This window comes from Hemiscyllium ocellatum, chromosome 14 (genome assembly GCF_020745735.1).
Source record: "Hemiscyllium ocellatum isolate sHemOce1 chromosome 14, sHemOce1.pat.X.cur, whole genome shotgun sequence".
NCBI classification, from domain to species: domain Eukaryota; kingdom Metazoa; phylum Chordata; class Chondrichthyes; order Orectolobiformes; family Hemiscylliidae; genus Hemiscyllium; species Hemiscyllium ocellatum.
Window position 1 is genome coordinate 31,924,871 of NC_083414.1, and position 18,248 is coordinate 31,943,118.

The window sequence follows — 18,248 nt, forward strand, 5'->3', positions numbered from 1 at the left end:
AATGCCCCCGGTCCCTTCATCCAGATCATTAATATATAATGTGAACAGCTGCGGCCCCAACATTGAACCCTGCAGGACGCCGCTTGTCACCGGCTGCCATTCCAAAAAAGAACCTTTTATCCCAACTCTCTGCCTTCTGTCAGACAGCCAATCCTCAATCCATCCTAGTAGCTCACCTCGAACACCATGGGCCCTCACCTTGCTCAGCAGCCTCCCGTGTGGCACCTTATCAAAGGCCTTTTGGAAGTCTAGATAGACCACATCCACTGGGTTTCCCTGGTCTAACCTACTTGTCACCTCTTCAAAGAATTCCAACAGGTTTGTCAGACACGACCTCCCCTTACTAAATCCATGTTGACTTGTTCTAATCAGACTCTGCTCTTCCAAGAATTTAGAAACCTCATCCTTAATGATGGATTCTAGAATTTTACAACCGAGGTTAGGCTAATTGGTCTATAATTTTCCATCTTTTGTCTTGATCCTTTCTTGAACAAGGGGGTTACAACAGCGATCTTCCAATCATTCGGGACTTTCCCTGACTCCAGTGATTTTTGAAAGATCTCAACCAATGCCTCCGCTATTTTCCCAACCACCTCTCTCAGAACTCTAGGTTGTATCCCATCGGGGCCAGGAGATTTACCAATTTTAAGACCCTTTAGCTTTTCTAACACTTTCTCTTTTGTAATGGCAACCATACTCAACTCAGCCTCCTGGCTCCCTTTAATTGTTGGGATATTACTCATGTCTTCCACTGTGAAAACTGACGCAAAGTACTTGTTAAGTTCTCCTGCTATTTCCTTATCTCCCATCACTAGGCTTCCAGCATCAGTTTGAAGTGGCCCAATGTCTACTTTTGCCTGTTGTTTGTTTCTTATGTATTGAAAGGAACTTTTACTGTCATTTCTAATATTACTGGCTAGCCTACCTTCATATTTGATCCTCTCCTTCCTTATTTCATTCTTTGTTATCCTCTGTTTGTTTTTGTAGCCTTCCCAATCTTCTGATTTCCCACTGCTCTTGGCCATTTTATAGGATCTCTCTTTTTAATACATTTCCTGACTTCCTTTGTCAGCCATGGCTGTCTAATCCCTCCCCGGATAATCTTTTTCTTGGGGATGAACCTCTGTACAGTGTCCTCAATAATACCCACAAAGCCCTGCCATTTTTGCTCTACTGTCTTCCCCACTAGGCTCTGCTTCCAGTCTATTTTTGTCAGTTCCTCTCTCATGCCTTCATAATTACCTTTATTTAACTATAACACCACTACATCTGATTTTGCCTTCTCTCTTTCAAACTGTAGACTGAACTCTACCATATTATGATCGCTGCTTCCTAAGTGTTCCCTGACTTTAAGATCTTTTATAAAGTCTGGTTCATTACATAGCACTAGGTCCAGAATAGCCTGCTCCCTTGTGGGCTCCATGACAAGCTGTTCCAAAAAGCCATCCCGTCAGCATTCCATGAATTCCCTTTCTTTGGATCCACTGGCAACATTATTTACCCAGTCCACCTGCATATTGAAGTCTCCCATGATCACTGTGACCTTGCCTTTCTGACATGCCTTCTCTATTTCCCGGTACATGTTGCGCTCCTGGTCCTGACCACTGTTAGGAGATCTGTGCATAACTCCCATTATGGTTTTTTTTGCCTTTGTGATTCCTCAATTCCACCCACACAGACTCCACATCATCCGACGCTATGTCATTCAGTATCATAGATTTAATTTTGTTCTTAACTAACAAGGCAACCGCACCCCCTCTGCCCACCTCCCTATCTTTTCGATAAGTTGAAAATCCTTGGAGGTTTAACTGCCAGTCCTGACCCCCCTGTAACCACGCCTCTGTGATGCCTACCACATCATAATCATTCACTATGATCTGTGCCATTCGTTCATCTGCTTTGTTACGAATGCTATGAGCATTCAGGTAAAGTGCCTTAATGCTAACTTTATTATTAGAGATATTGGAAGTCATAAGATGTCCTAAGTTATCCTTCCTTTTTGCTGCATTCCCAGTCTGCCTCCCCACCCCATCAGCATTCCGGAGAGATTATTCCCTCCACGACTCCCTCGTCAGGTCCACGCTCCCCACCAGCATACACCCCACTCCTGGCACCTTTCCCTGCCACCGCAACAAGTGCAAAACCTGTGCCCTCACCACTTGCCTCACTTCTGTCCAAGACCTCAAAGTATCCTTCCACATCCGACAGAAATTTACCTGTACCTCCACCAATGTCATCTACTGTATCCATTGCACCCAATGTGGTCTCCTCTACATCGGGGAGACAGGATGCCTCCGTGCAGATCGTTTCACAGAACATTTCTGGACGTCCGCACCAACCAATCAATCCCATTGCCCCATGGGTGAACACTTCCACTCCCCCTTGCAATTCGTCAAGGACATGCAGGTCCTGGGCCTCCTCCATCATCAAATCATTACCACCAGACGCCTGGAGGAAGAACACCAGCAACCACACGGGATCAATATGGATTTCAACAGTTTCCTTATTCCCCTCCTCCCACATTATCCCAGTCCCAAACCTTCAACTTGGCACCGCCCTCCCGACTTGTCCATCACCTTTCCCATCTGTCCGCTTCACCCTCTTCTTCGACCAATCCCTTCATCTACCTATCGCATTCTCAGCTACCTTCCTACCAGCCCCACCCCATCCCATTTATCTCTCAGGCCCCCGGCCCATAAGCCTTATTCCTGATGAAGGCTTATGCCCAAAATGTCGATTCTCCTGCTCCTCAGATGCTGCCTGATCTGTTGTGCTTTTGCGGCACAACGCTCTTGACTCTGAGCTCCAGCATCCGCAGTCCTCATTTTCTCCTAATTGCTACAAACTAGGCAAATCTTTTGGCTGCTTTTTGCTTCACAACATCCAATCTGAGCCTGTGCTTCACCACTGTTTGCATAGTAAATGATAAAGTTAGTACTTTATCTAAGTTCAAGTCTGATTACCAAATACCTCATGTTCTATCTCTCCCAACCTCATTAGAGGCAGATTACAAAAAAGCAAAGTTACAACTGCTTGGATTCTGTGAAAATCATACGCAATTTTAAGAAAATAATGTTCCACCCAGCTCCAAAACAATACGGCGTCCTTTTAGGATATCCTCAAGCAGAATGTAAATTCATTATTTTACGATCAACAATTTTGTTTTTCTCTGTAACCTGTATAAATAATTTAATTTACTCAGAGTTTACAATCCTTTCTTCAGAATTCTTATCTTTAAAATAAAGCTTCCTTATAAATCATCTTCCCCCAATCTCTCTTGCAAAACCTTGCTCGGCTACACTCCTAACAATAGATTATCCATTTTTCAAATGCTCTCATTGTTGACTCTTACCTTACTGAATAAATGGAGACTATTTTTTAAATGTAATAAACCTAGGCATGCTTGAATTATATTTGTATAAGAATTGTATTTACCAGCTTGTTAATCAAATGCTTCCATTTATCTTCTGTTAAAACTCTGATTCCCAAAAATACAAATTATATTATTCTCAAACTTATGAATTATGAACTGGATAACGTGTAATAAATTTAAATTTAAAAAGCCACTTTGTTTTGTATTATTCCTCCTTTGTAAAATTTCCATAAAAAGCAGCAATTTATTTATGAGAAGCAAATAGTTCAATAATATCTGAAATACATAACATACAAATGTTCCGTGTGTGTGCTCATATGTACAGAAAAACACTGATGTGGGCAGAACCAAGTCACATTTTTTTCACATTCCAGGAATTCGCTCCTTACAAGAAATTATTTGAACTATCTTTTCACAATTTTAGATTTTGTCAGAAATCAATTATATGTTGTCCCAAGATTCTTCTACTATCATGAAAAACATTGCTTGAACCCTCCAAATCTCTTGACACTTTGGTCAAGGGTCTATGTTGTGGATAAACTCAGGTAAGGAATAATAATAAGCTATTTCTGTGAAAGATATCACTGTTTAGTCTAAATCTTGTCCTCACCTGACATCTGCACAAAGGAAGTTTCCAATAGCAATCACTGAGTAGAAAAGCAGAAACGTTGTATTTCAATAGAAATAGTAACAAATTACAAGTTAGCAATTTAGCTTCTGACTTTTTGGTTTATATAACTCAATACTACAAATACCTCTGCAGTCCAAAGCTAAAACATTGCATTAAACCTAAATTTACCGTGATTCTCTACAAATACCTGTGGGAATTGCGGTAGTATAAGAATTCTGGGCAAGTTCAAAATGTTAACTGGAGTATGTCTGCCGTTGAGATGATGTTCAAAGACCTCATGATTAGCTAATGAAAAGTAGCGATTTCTGTCATTGTTCTTGCCAATAGTTATCTTTTGATCAGCAGTGATAAATCTGATTGATTGATTATTAACCCCTTCACTGTCACTTCACTATGGGACTATTCTGTTCATTGATAAACTGCTTTTGTTTATTCTATTGTGACATTTACACTCCAGTAATTACATTTCAAAAGCAATTTTTTTTCTTATTCTTTCACAGCATGTAGGTAGCATTGGCTAGGTCGGCATTTATTGCTCATTCCTAAGAGCTTTCTGCTGAAGACAGTTCAGTATCACTGTGGGTTTAGAGTCACATGTAGGACAAACCAGGTAAGGACAGTAATGAATTAGTGAATCGGATGTGTTTTTCCAACAATCGACAACAGTTTCATGGTCATTAGACTCGTAATTCCAGATTTTTTAAATTGAATTCAAATTCCACCATTTGCCACAACAGGATTTGAATTCAGGTACCCAGAACTTTACCTGGGTCTCTGGATTAATAATCTTGCAATAATATCAGCAGAGCATTGCCTCCCTTAAATTGGTCAAAAATTTTGAGAAAAAAGTGTCTTTTAAATGCAAACTGTTCACTTCTTGACGATCTAAGACATTCTTTATGTTTAATGCTGCGATGAAAATTCCAATTCTTCCAGAAAAAAAATGTAATAATGAGGTCATGCAGCTTTTCACTCCCACACAGTCAACTCAAGAAGTGACAAATTAATGTGAGGAACGAACTGGCCGACAAACTTAATAAATAACATATTTTAATGAAGTGAAGTATCAACGTATTGTTGAAAGGGAACATTGTGAAAAGTTGTTTGTGATCAGGACCACACACTGAGCAACTACTGGAAATTATGTAACAAAGGAGTAGGAAAGGACAGTCCAAGATATCAAAGACACACAACTTGCAACAATACAACTCTTGGCACTGGGCCTATAGAGAGAGTCAGCTAGTCTGAGAAGCAATGCATAAATTCATTCAAAGTAGCAGGAAGGCACATAAACTGGCTTTAAAATGTCTAAAACCAGGTTAAACAGTCATTGCAAAATACTACCAATGTGCTGCTAAAGTGAAGCACTTTAAATTCTTTTGTGTGAATTACAACCTAGAAAGCAAGTTATCTTCCCAACCAGTTAAACGATCAGAAGATGACCATAAGAAATAGGATCAAAAGTAGGTCATTCGGCCCCTCAAATCTACTCTGCCATTTAATAGGATTGTAGCTGATCCAACATTCCTCAAATCCACTTTCCTGCCCTGTCCCCATTCCTTCTGATCCCACTACCCTATCTGAAAATCTACTTATCTCAGCCTTAAATATATAGGAGTCTGCCCCATAGCTCTGTGTAAAAAGGAACTCCAAAGTCTCTCAACACACTCAGAGAAGGAATTCCTCCTGATGGTAATCTTAAATTGGCGTCTCTTTATTCTGAGACTATGCCCTCTGGTCTTAGAATCTCCTGTAATTGGAAACAGCCTTAAGCATTTATCCTGTTGAGTTCCTCAAGAATCCTGCATGTTTTAACGAGATCACCTCTTATTATTCTAAATTCCAACAAGTAACCATTTAACCTTGATTCTGGGTAATTCAAGATGGAGGACAGGAAAAACTTCTGGCTATAAGAGCTGTTCCTTTTTTTGAGGTATTTTAGGTGTTGGAGGTGATTTCCTTGAATTCAAGGAGTAGCGATTACTGTTTTATATGCTGTTGCATTTTTTTGGAACTTTGGAGAAAAAAGTCAAAACAACAGCAGTTTTAAAAGGGAGAAGAGCAAACAAAGGAAGCACATGGTAAGGACAATGCAGGAGAGAGAGAGAACCTGCACAATTTCTGCCTTTGCTGTTTCATTTCATGTATCATTGGACATCAGAGTGCATCTGGGAAAATTAACAAACAGTGAAATTCACAACTAATCTTGGAGGAACTGTTGGGTGATGTTCACAGCACAGAATCAGATAAGTTAATTGTTGTTTTAAGTCTGTCCAAGAGAAAGGCTGCAGTAGTGATTATAGTGGATTCTTTCTTGATAATGTTTTTGGAGATAAGTTTCTTGATTAAACTTAAAATATAAGCCATAGCTATTAATTTAACCTGGGGCAGTGTTTGTAGAGGAATAAGATGGTGTTATTTTCTGGGTCTGTAGATTGTGAAGGAGCAAAAGTGACCTTTGCAGTGATATGTACTTCTTGTCAGATGTGGGAGTTTAAAGAGAGTTTAAGGGTTGCTGCGGATTATATCTGCCATAAATGCTGTTGGATGCAAATCTTATCAGATCGAGTGGATCGGTTGGAGGAATTTGCAACAGCAAAGTATGTGATGGATGGCAGTTATAGGAAGGGGCGAAAGTCTCAGATACAGTCACATAGATGGGTTAACTCCAGGAAGGGTAAGAGAGGTAGGCAGCTAGTGCAGCAGTCTTTTGTGGATATACCCATTTCAAACAGGTATGCTGCTTTGGAAAACGTTGGGGTGATGGATTCTCAAGGGAACATAGCACGAACAGCCAAGTTTCTGGTATTGAGACTGGTTCCAATGCAAAGAAAGATATGCCAGCTTCCAAGAGATCAATTGTGTTCAGGGATTCTGTAGTCTGAGGTACAGACGTTTTTGTGGCCAGCAGAGAAAAAGCAGAATGGTGTGTTGTTTCCCTGGTGCCAGGATCAAGATGTCTCACGGGGGAGAGGGGCCAACAGGAGGTCATTGCCCACACTGGAACCAATGATATAGGAAGGGAAAAGGTTGAGACTATGAAGGGAGATTATAGAGAGTCAGGCAGAAAGTTAAAAAGGAGGTCCTGAAGGGTAGTAATATCTGGATTACTCCCAGTGCTACAAACTACGGGCAGGAATAGGAGGATAGAGCAGATGAATGCATGGCTGAGGAGCTAGTGTATAAGAGAAGGATTTACATTTTTAAACCATTGGAATCTCTTCTGGGGTAGAAGTGACCTGTACAAGAAGGACGGATTACACCTAAATTGGAAGGGGATTAATATACTGGCAGGGAAATTTGCTAGAACTGCTCAGGAGGATTTAAACTAGTAAGGTGGGGGGTGGGGGGACCCAGGGAGATAGTGAGAAAAGAGATCGATCTGAGACAAGTACAGCTGAGAACAGAAGTGAGTCAAACAGTCAGGGCAGGCAGGGACAAGATAGGACTAATAAATTAAACTGCATTTATTTCAATGCAAGGGGCCTAACAGGGAAGGCAGATGAACTCAGGGCATGGTTACGAACATGGGACTGGGATATCATAGCAAATACGGAAACATGGCTCAGGGATGGACAGGACTGGCAGCTAAATGTTCCAGGATACAAATGCTACAGGAAGGATAGAAAGGGAGGCAAGAGAGGTGGGTGTGTGGTATTTTTGATAAGGGATAGCATTACAGCTGTGCTGAGGGAGGATATTCCCGGAAATACATCCAGGGAAGTTATTTGGATGGAACTGAGAAATAAGAAAGGGATGATCACCTTTATTGGGATTGTATTATAGACCCCCCCCCCCCCAATAGTCAGAGGGAAATTGAGAAACAAACTTCTAAGGAGATTCAGCTATCTGTAAGAATAATAGGGTAGTTACAATAGGGGATTTTAACTTTCCAAACATCAACTGGGACTGCCATAGTGTTAAAGGTTTAGATGGAGAGGAATTTTCTGATTCAGTATGTGGATGTACCTACTAGAGACGGTACAAAACATGACCTACTCTTGGGAAATAAGGCAGGGTAGGTGACTGAGATGTCAGTGTGGTAGCACTTTGGGGCCAGTGACCATAATTCTATTCGTTTTAAAATTGTGATGGAAAAGGACAGACCAGATCTAAAAACTGAAGTTCTAAATTGGGGAAAGGCCAATTTTGATGGTATTAGGCAAGAACTTTGGAAAGCTGATTGGAGGCAGATGTTCACAGGTAAAGGGACGGCTGGAAAATGGGAAGCCTTCAGAAATGAGATAACAAGAATCCAGAGAAAGTATATTCCTGTCAGGGTGAAAGGGAAGGTGGTAGGTATAGGGAATGCTAGATGACTAAAGAAGTTGAGGGTTTGGTTAAGAAAAAGAAGGAAGCATATGTCAGGTATAGACAGGATAGATCGAATGAATCCTTAGAGTATAAAGAAAGTAGGAGGGAAATCAGGAGGGCAAAACAGGGATATGAGATAACTTTGGCAAATAGAATTAAGGAGAATCCAAAGGGTTTTTACAAATATGTTAAGGACAAAAGGGTAACTAGGGAGAGAATAGAACCCCTCAAAGATCAGCAAGGTGGCCTTTGTGTGGAGCCACAGAAAATGTGGAAGATACTAAATGAATATTTTGCATCAGTACTTTCCGTGGAAAAGGATATGGAAGATATAGACTGTGGGGAAATAGAGGGTGACATCTTGCAAAATTTCCAGATTACAGAGGAGGACGTGCTGGATATCTTGAAATGGTTAAAAGTGGTTAAATCCCCAGGACCTGATCAGGTGTATCCTAGAACTCTGTGGGAAGCTAGAGAAGGGATTGCTGGGCCTCTTGCTGAGATATTCGAGTAAAAAGTGAGGTCTACAGATGCTGGAGATCAGAGCTGAAAATGTGTTGCTGGTTAAAGCACAGCAGCTGATGAAGGGCTCTGGCCCGAAACGTCGAATTTCCTGTTCCTTGGATGCTGCCTGACCTGCTGTGCTTTAACCAGCAACACATTTTCAGCTCTTGCTGAGATATTTGTATCATCGATAGTCACAGGTGAGGTGCCGGAAGACTGGAGCTTTAGGGTGAGAGGGGAAAGGTATGAGACCTAAGGGGCAACTTTTTCGCGCAGAGGGTGGTACATGTATGGAATGAGCTGCCAGAGGAAATGGTTGAGGCTGGTACAATTGCAATATTTAAGAGGCATTTGGAAGGGTATATGAATAGGAAGGGTTTGGAGGGATATGGGCCAGGTGCTGGCAGGTGGGACTAGATTGGGTTTGAATATCTGGTCGGTATGGACGGGTTGGCACGAAGGGTCTGTTCCCATGCTGTACATCTCTATGACTCTATGAACATAGATCTTCCTCGTTAAACCTGCCTGAACGGCCCCCAGTAATATTTTTTCCTTAAATAAGAGGACCAAAACTCACCAGCAACTTGTACAAGTAGTGTTAGACTTCCCTATTCATAAATTTCAACTCCCTTGAAATAGGGCCAACATTCCATTAGCTTTCCTAATCACTTGCTGCACTTAACCATCAGTCTATTCCTATTACAAAAGTCAGTGTTTTGAAAATTGACTTTTAGAAACTGGGTTGTAGAAGCACTTCTCAGATATGCATAAACAAACATCTCAGTACATAGACTAAGTAGAGATATACAGCACGAAACAGACCCTTTGGTCCAATTCATCCATGCCAACCAGATAGCCTAAAAAACTCTAGTTCCATTTGCCAGCATTTGGTCCATATACTTCTAAAACCTTCCTGTTCATATAGCCATCAAGATGCCTTTTAAATTTTGTAATTGTACCAACTTCTACCACTTCCTCTGGCAGCTCATTCCATACACGCACCACCCTCTGCATGAAAACATTTAGATTAGATTCCCTACAGTTTCGAAACAGGCCCTTTGGCCCAACAAGTCCACACCGACCCTCCGAAGAGTAACCCATCCAGACCCATTCCCCATATTCACCCCTGACTAAGGTCAATTTAGCATGACCAATTCACTTAACCTGCACATCTTTGGATTGTGGGAGGACACCCACGCAGACACAGGGAGAATGTGCAAACTCCACACAGACAGTCACCCAAGGCTGGAATCGAACCTGGGATCCTGGTGCTATGAGGCAGCAGTGCTAACCACTATACCACCGTGCTGCCCCTTAGATCCCTTTCAATTCTTTTCCCTCTCACCTTAAATCCATGCTCTCTATTTTTAGATTCCCTCACCCCTGGGAAAAGACCTTGGCTATTTATCCTGGCCATGTCTCTCATGATTTTATAAAGCTCTATAAGGTCACCCCTCAGCCTCCGATGCTCCAGGGAAAATAGCCACAGTCTATTCAGCCTCTTCCTAAAGCTCCAATCCTGACAACATCCTCATTAATCTTTTCTGGACTCTTCACAACATTCTTCCTATAGAAAGGAGACCAGAATTGCATGCAGCATACCAGTCATGGCCTAACCAATGTCCTGTGACAAAATAGCTTCTTGTCATGTGTTAGTAGAGCACATCTATGATAATTGGCTAAATTGTGATTGCTGATTGTTTTCACAATGTTTCAGTTGTACACTTCTACCATTCAATTACAATAAATTTCAAATGTAAATAATTTCTTTAAATCTGAGAGCAAAATGTATGGCACAATAATCATTAACTTTCAATACCTTTGTAAATTGTCATATCCATCCAACCGACACCCTCTTGCTGAAATCCATTCATGTCATCAGTAAATGGGTAGCCAGCTTGTTGCCCAGCTTCAAGGAAAGTTGTATGAAGAGGATGGTTTGTTTTTCCACGTGATACATGTAATAGTCCATTTCCTCCTCTATACCTGTCAGCTCCAAGCTCATGACATTGAGCCTTCCTAAAATAAGGAAGGCAGTGATCATAATCCCAACCAGTAGCACCTTGTCTTTCCCAACGATTATAATCCTCTGCATGTCCACGGATATAGACCATTGCATTCAATGAAGAGGATCCTCCCCAAACACGACCTCTGGGCCAATACATTACACGGTTATTCATATGTTTCTGAGCTACAGTATGATAATACCAGTTGTACTTGTCATCACACAGATTGTATATCAAAGCAGCTGGCATATGGATTTTCCACATTAGTCTCTTGCTGTTCCATATTGTATCTTTAGGTCCAGCTTCCAAAAGCAGCACCGAATTATCAGGATCTTCTGACAGACGATTGGCCAAGACACATCCTGCAGAACCTGCTCCCACTATTACATAGCTATATGTTTGTACCTTTGGTGCGCTGGTTTTGGTTGATACACTTAAGCTCCTATGTTGCTGGGATCTAGCAAACAAACTGTTTGACACATTCACTTTTGCGAACCCAATCAATCTGTGCATACTTCCTGCTGTCAGAACAGCATGTGTCAAAACAGTCCTGGAGATGTAGAACATAATTTCTGTCCTGCTTTTGTTGACTTGATGTGCTGGTCCAGGAGAACGAAAGCCTTTTTACTTACTGATACAAAGTTCAGTAAGTACTATGTACTGTTCAAAGTACTATAATTCTAATGCTCAGTGCCGTTGCTCCTCACGATCTATGGAGAAATTAAAACAGATATTTCTTGGCATTCACTGCAAATATCAACACAAAACACTTTAAAACTACAAAACAAGAATATACAATATTTTCTAATTAATTACTAAACAAAAGCCAATGTGTTTTAAAAGTCAGCAGTGAAAATATGATAGATTTAATGCAGCTTAATTTAAATAAATAAATAAAATATTTTATAGATACATGCACCCGCTCCAGTTGGCACATCCAATGAAACAGAAAAACAAACTTTAAGGTTGGACTACTGTCTGAACTATGCAATAGATAATTTCATGACGCTACCCAGAATTAACTGGTATAATGCTCTTTGGGAGATTTTTACCAGTAAGCAAAGGTCACTGCGTTAATGATACACTCCAGATACTCATTACTCCAAACAGTCAGAAATTTAATTTTACAGCAGTTGATACAAGACTAACTATGTATCACTGCATTATCTTCCTCCCCATATCAGATGAATTACTGTAATCACTGAAGTAAATAACTGGCTGTCCATACTGTTCACTCCTCAGCATTTCAGTAAATCATTAATTTTCAACTGTACAGTTCATTTTGAATTAAAGCAGAAATTATAATACTTTCAGTATTTGACTCCTTTTGTCTAGCTTTTGGCTTGCTTCTTTAAACTCCCTCTTTATCCAGCCATATCCACAAACTATCATTTGCTTCCCAGGGTCAACATCAATCCATGAGAAAAACAAAATAAGTTGCATTGATCATTTCATAAATCTGTTTCACAGATCTAACTTTCATGGAAATATGCTTTTCTCGCTCCAGTATTTCAAAATCTGAAGATGTTTCCATTTAATTTCTAATCCAAAATCTCATCTTTAAATGCTAACTGCTGGGGCATTCTGAAGGAAAATGTCATGGAAAATACACCAGATAGAACATGATATGAATAAGTCTTCTGAAATAGATGTTTTGTTACACATTTTAAACTGGTATGTGAATACAAAAAAAAGGGTAAAATATAAAGTAATTACAAAAGAAAAGCTGATCAGAAAAGATTTATTACACATTGAATAATTAGGATCTGGAATGCAATTTCAGGTCTGGGAATGTGCCCACAGACTCCCATAACTACCTGGACTACACCTCCTTCCACCCAGTATCCTGTATAAAGCTCCCAGTCACTGCCCATTTCAATTCCCCTTCCCATTCCCTCTCTAACATGACCATCCTCGGTTTCTTCCATTGCCACAGAAGATCAGACCACAAACTGGAGGAACAACATGTCATCGTCCGCATGCCCGAAACGTTGATTCTTCTGCTCCTCGGATGCTGCCTGACCTGCTGTTCTTTTCCAGCACTATACTCTCGACAGCTCAGAGGACTCGACATTCAGTTCTCCAATTTCAAATAACTTCCCTTCCTATCGCCCAACTCCCTTTCCAGCCCCTCCTTAGAAAGTCTATAGCCTGAAAACTTGTCCTTTAGACTAAATGTAATGTTGAATTATAGAACACAGTTGCTGCACACTAGAAAATAAGCTGACAGGCAGGGAGGGTTGATTAGATTAGATTAGTTACAGTGTGGAAACAGGCCCTTCAGCCCAACATGTCCACACCGACCCGCCGAAGTGCAACCCAACCAGACCCCATTCTCTCACATTTACCCCTTCACCTAAAACTACGGGCAATTTAGCATGGCCAATTCACCTAACCTGCACGTTTTTGGACTGTGGCAGGAAACCGGAACACCCGGTGGAAACCCATGCAGACACAGGGAGAATGTGCAAACTCCACACAGACAGTAGCCTGAGGCCGGAGTTGACACAAAAGGGGGAACCCAAGTTATGCAGAAGATAAAAACATGACAAAGGAAGCACATGGTGAGGACAGTTCATGAGAGAGAGAGAGGGTGAGAGAGAGAGAGCCTACAGAGTTACCGCCTTTGCTGTTTGAATTCATGTATCGCTGGACATCAGAGTGCATCTGGGAAAATTAACAAACAGTGAAATTCACAACTAATCTTGGAGGAACTGTTGGGCGAAGTTCACAGCACAGAATCAGATAAGTTAATTGTTGTTTTAAGTCTGTCCAAGAGAAAGGCTGCAGTAGTGATTATAGTGGATTGTTTCTTGATTATATGTTTTTGGAAATAAGTCTCTTGATTAAACTTAAAATATAAGTCATAGCTATTAATTTAACCTGGGGCAGTGTTTGTAGAGGAATAAGACAGTGTTATTTTCTGGGTCTGTAGATTGTGAAGGAGCAAAAGTGGCCTTTGCAGTGATATGTACTTCTTGTCAGATGTGGGAGTTTAAAGAGAGTTTAAGGGTTACTGCGGATTATATCTGTCATAAATGCTGTTGGATGCAAATCGTATCAGATTGAGTGGATCAGTTGGAGAGACAGATAGAAGCGATGAGGAATTTGCAACAGCAACAATATGTGATGGATGGCAGTTATAGGAAGGGGGGAGGGGTGTAAGTCTCAGATACAGTCACATAGATGTGTTAACTCCAGGAACAGTGAGAGAGGTCGACACCTAGGGCAGGAGTCTTTTGTGGATACACCCATTTTAACCAGGTATGCTGCTTTGGAAAATGTAGGGGGTGATGGATTCTCAGGGGAACGTAGCACGAACAGCCAAGTTTTTGGTATTGAGACTGGCTGTAATGCAAGAGATCGATTGTGTTCAGGGATTCTGTAGTCAGAGGTACAGACAGACGTTTCTGTGGCCATCAGAGAAAAAGCAGAATGGTGTATTGTTTCCCTGGCGCTAGGATCAAGGATGTCTCACAGTGGGTGCAGAATGTTCTCACGGGGGAGAGGGGCCAGCAGGTCATTGTCCATATTGGAACCAATCACATAGGAAGGGAAAAGGTTGAGACTCTGAAGGGAGATTACAAAGAGTCAGGCAGAAATTTAAAAAGGAGGTCCTCAAGAGTAGTAATATCTGGAATACTCCCAGTGCTATGAGCTAGTGAGGGCAGGAATAGGAGGATAGAGCAGATGAATGCATGAGGAGCTGGTGTATGGTAGAAGGATTCACATTTTTGGATCATTGGAATCTCTTTTGGGGTAGAAGTGACCTGTACAAGAAGGACGGATTGCACCTAAATTGGAAGGGGACTCATATACTAGCAGGGAAATTTGCTAGAACTGCTTGGGAGGATTTATACTAGTAAGGTGGGGGGGAACCCAGGGAGATAGTGAGGAAAGAGATCGATCTGAGACTGGTATAGTTGAGAAAAGAAGCAAACCAAACAGTCAGGGCAGGCAGGGACAAGGTAGGACTAATAAATTAAACTGCATTTATTTCAATGCAAGAGGCCTAACAGGGAAGGCAGATGAACTCAGGGCATGGTTACGAACATGGGACTGGGATATCACAGCAATTACAGAAACATGGCTCAGGGATGGGCAGGACTGGCAGCTTAATGTTCCTGGATACAAATGTTACAGGAAGGATAGAAAGGGAGGCAAGAGAGAAGGGGTAGTGGCATTTTTGATAAGGGACAGCATTACAGCTGTGCTGAGGGAGGAAATTCCCAGAAATACATCCAGGGAAGTTATTTGGGTGGAACTGAGAAATAAGAAAGGGATGATCACCTTATTGGGATTGTATTATAGACCCACCCAATAGTCAGAGGGAAATTGAGAAACAAACTTCTAAGGAGATTCAGCTATCTGTAAGAATAATAGGGTAGTTATGGTAAGGGATTTTAACTTTCCAAACATCGACTGGGACTGCCATAGAGTTAATGGAGAGGAATTTCTTAAGTGTGTACAAGACAATTTTCTCATTCAGTATGTGGATGTACCTACTAGAGAAGGTGCAAAACATGACCTACTCTTGGGGAAATAAGGCAGGGCAGGTGACTGAGATGTCAGTGTGGGAGCACTTTGAGGGCAGCGACCATAATTCTATTCGTCCTAAAATAGTGATGAAAAAGGATAGACCTGATCTAAAAGTTGAAGTCCTAGATTGGAGAAAGGCCAATTTTGATGGTATTAGGCAAGAACTTTTGAAAGCTGATTGGAGGCAGATGTTCGCGAGTTAAGGGACGGCTGGAAAATGGGAAGCCTTCAGAAATGAGATTACAAGAATCCAGAGAAACTATATTCCTATCAGAGTGAAAGGAAAGGCTAGTAGGTATAGGGAATGCTGGATGACTAAAGAAATTGAGGGTTTGGTTAAGAAAAAGAAGTAAGCATATATCAGGTATAGACAGGATAGATTAAGTGAATCCTTAGAAGATTAAAAAGAAAGTAGGAGTATACTTCAAAGGGAAATCAGGAGGGCAAAACGGGGACATGAGATAGCTTTGGCAAATAGAATTAAGGAGAATCTAAAGGGTTTTTATAAATATATAAAGGACAAAAGGGTAAGTAGGGAGAGAATAGGGTCCCTCAAAGATCAGCAAGGCGGCCTTTGTGTGGAGCCACAGAAAATTGGGGATATACTAAATGAATATTTTGCATCAGTATTTACTGTGGAAAAGGATATGGAAAATATAGACTGTGGGGAAATAGATGGTGACATCTTGCAAAATGTCCAGATTACAGAGGAGGAAGTGGTGGATGTCTTGAAATGGTTAAAAGTGGATAAATCCCCAGGACCTGATCAGGTGTACCTGAGAACTCTGTGGGAAGCTAGAGAAGGGATTGCTGGGCCTCTTGTTGAGATATTTGTATCATCGATAGTCACAGGTGAAGTGCCAGAAGACTGGAGGTTGGCAAACGTGATGCCACTGTTTAAGAAGGGCGGTAAAGACAAGCCAAGGAACTATAGACCGGTGAGCCTGACGTCGGCGGTGGGCAAGTTGTTGAAGGGAATCCTGAGGGACAGGATGTACATGTTTTTGGAAAGGCAAGGACTGATTCAGGATAGTCAACATGGCTTTGTGCGTGGGAAATCATGTCTCACAAACTTGATTGAGTTTTGTGAAGAAGTAACAAAGAGGACTGAAGAGGGCAGAGCAGTAGGTGTGATTTATATGGACTTCAGTAAGGTGTTCGACAAGGTTCCCCATGGGAGACTGATTAGCAAGGTTAGATCTCATGGAATACAGGGAGAACTAGCTATTTGGATACACAACTGGCTCAAAGGTAGAAGACAGAGGGTGATGGTGGAGGGTTGTTTTTCAGATTGGAGACCTGTGACCAGTGGAGTGCCACAAGGATCGGTGCTGGGCCCTCTACTTTTTGTCATTTACATAAATGATTTGGATGCGAGCATAAGAGGTACAGTTAGTAAGTTTGCAGATTACACTAAAATTGGAGGTGTAGTGGACAGCGAAGAGGGTTACCTCAGATTACAACAGGATCTGGACCAGATGGGCCAATGGGCTGAGAAGTGGCAGATGGAGTTTAATTCAGATAAATACGAGGTGATGCATTTTGGGAAAGCAAATCTTAGCAGGACTTATACACTTAAAGGTAAGGTCCTAAGGAGTATTGCTGAACAAAGAGACCTTGGAGCGCAGGTTCATAGCTCTTTGAAAATGGAGTCGCAGATAGATAGGTTAGTGAAGAAGACATTTGGTATGCTTTCCTTTATTGGTCAGAGTATTGAGTACATGAGTTGGGAGGTCATGTTGCGACTGTACAGGACATTGATTAGGTCACTGTTGGAATACTGTGTGCAATTCTGGTCTCCTTCCCATCGGAAAGATGTTGTGAAATCTGAAAGGGTTCAGAAAAGATTTACAAGAATGTTGCCAGGGTTGGAGGATCTGAGCTACAGGGAGACGCTGAACAGGCTGGGGCTGTTTTCCCTGGAGCGTCAGAGGCTGAGGGGTGACCTTATAGTGTTTTTCAAAATTATGAGGGGCATAGATAGGATAAATTGACAAGGTCTTTTTGGAGTCTTCTGTCTGAAGTCTTCTGGAGTCCAGAACTCAAGGGCATAGGTTTAGGATGAGAGGGGAAAGATATAAAAGAGACCTCAGGGGCAACGTTTTCACACAGAGGATGATACGTGTATGGAATGAGCTGCCAGAGGATGTGGTGGAGGCTGGTACAATTGCAACATTTAAGAGGCATTTGGATGGGTATATGAATAGGAAGGGTCTGGAGGAACATAGGCCGGGTGCTGGCAGGTGGGACTAGATTGGGTTGGGATGCCTGTTCGGCATGGATGGGTTGGACCGTACGGTCTGTTTCCATGCTGTACATCTCTATAACTCTGTGTTATCACGAAGTGATAACAGAATGCTCTAAGGCAATTAAGAACATTTGCCTTAACAGCAGCGAATCTGTGTAAATAAGACACTGAGTGATAACATTCATGGCTGTTCCCTTATGAAATTAACGACAGTGTTTCATTCTGACCTTGAAACGAAACTTGGTATCATCAAAAGCCTTGTAATTAATGGTCAGGTCCTATTAAAATTGATAGATTCTTATTACCCCTTGCAAGCTAGGCAGACACAGAGGGAAAAACATCTTTTCTGTTACAAGTCAGAGAGAGACCATTTTAGTGCTGGGACGGCCGAAGCCAGTAGAAAATTAACTCTTTATGCTTACTTGCTATGGATTGAATTTAGTTGCATTTTGAGACATTATGATGATTTTGAGTAGCCATTTCTGGTTATAAAATGCAAACTCTGTAAAAGGTAATATTGATGAAGCTTTAATTTACTTACTGTCTGTGAGGCAGACCTTGCAGCCAGCCCCACTGTCAATTCTAACTAATCAGATCTTATGTTTTATTCGAATTTAAATCACAATCCTAAAA

At 41.4% G+C, this 18,248-nt stretch overlaps 1 protein-coding gene across 1 annotated transcript in view; it reads right to left on the reverse strand.

Moving 5' to 3' along the window:
* The window catches only part of chdh (choline dehydrogenase), a 95,473-nt gene that overhangs the window by 31,160 nt on the left and 46,065 nt on the right, over positions 1-18,248 (reverse strand). The window contains exon 2 of the mRNA XM_060835162.1: positions 10,642-11,538. Within this exon, the coding sequence (XP_060691145.1) occupies positions 10,642-11,395 (754 nt within the window). The 5' untranslated portion in view covers positions 11,396-11,538. The remainder of the gene's footprint in view (positions 1-10,641; positions 11,539-18,248) is intronic.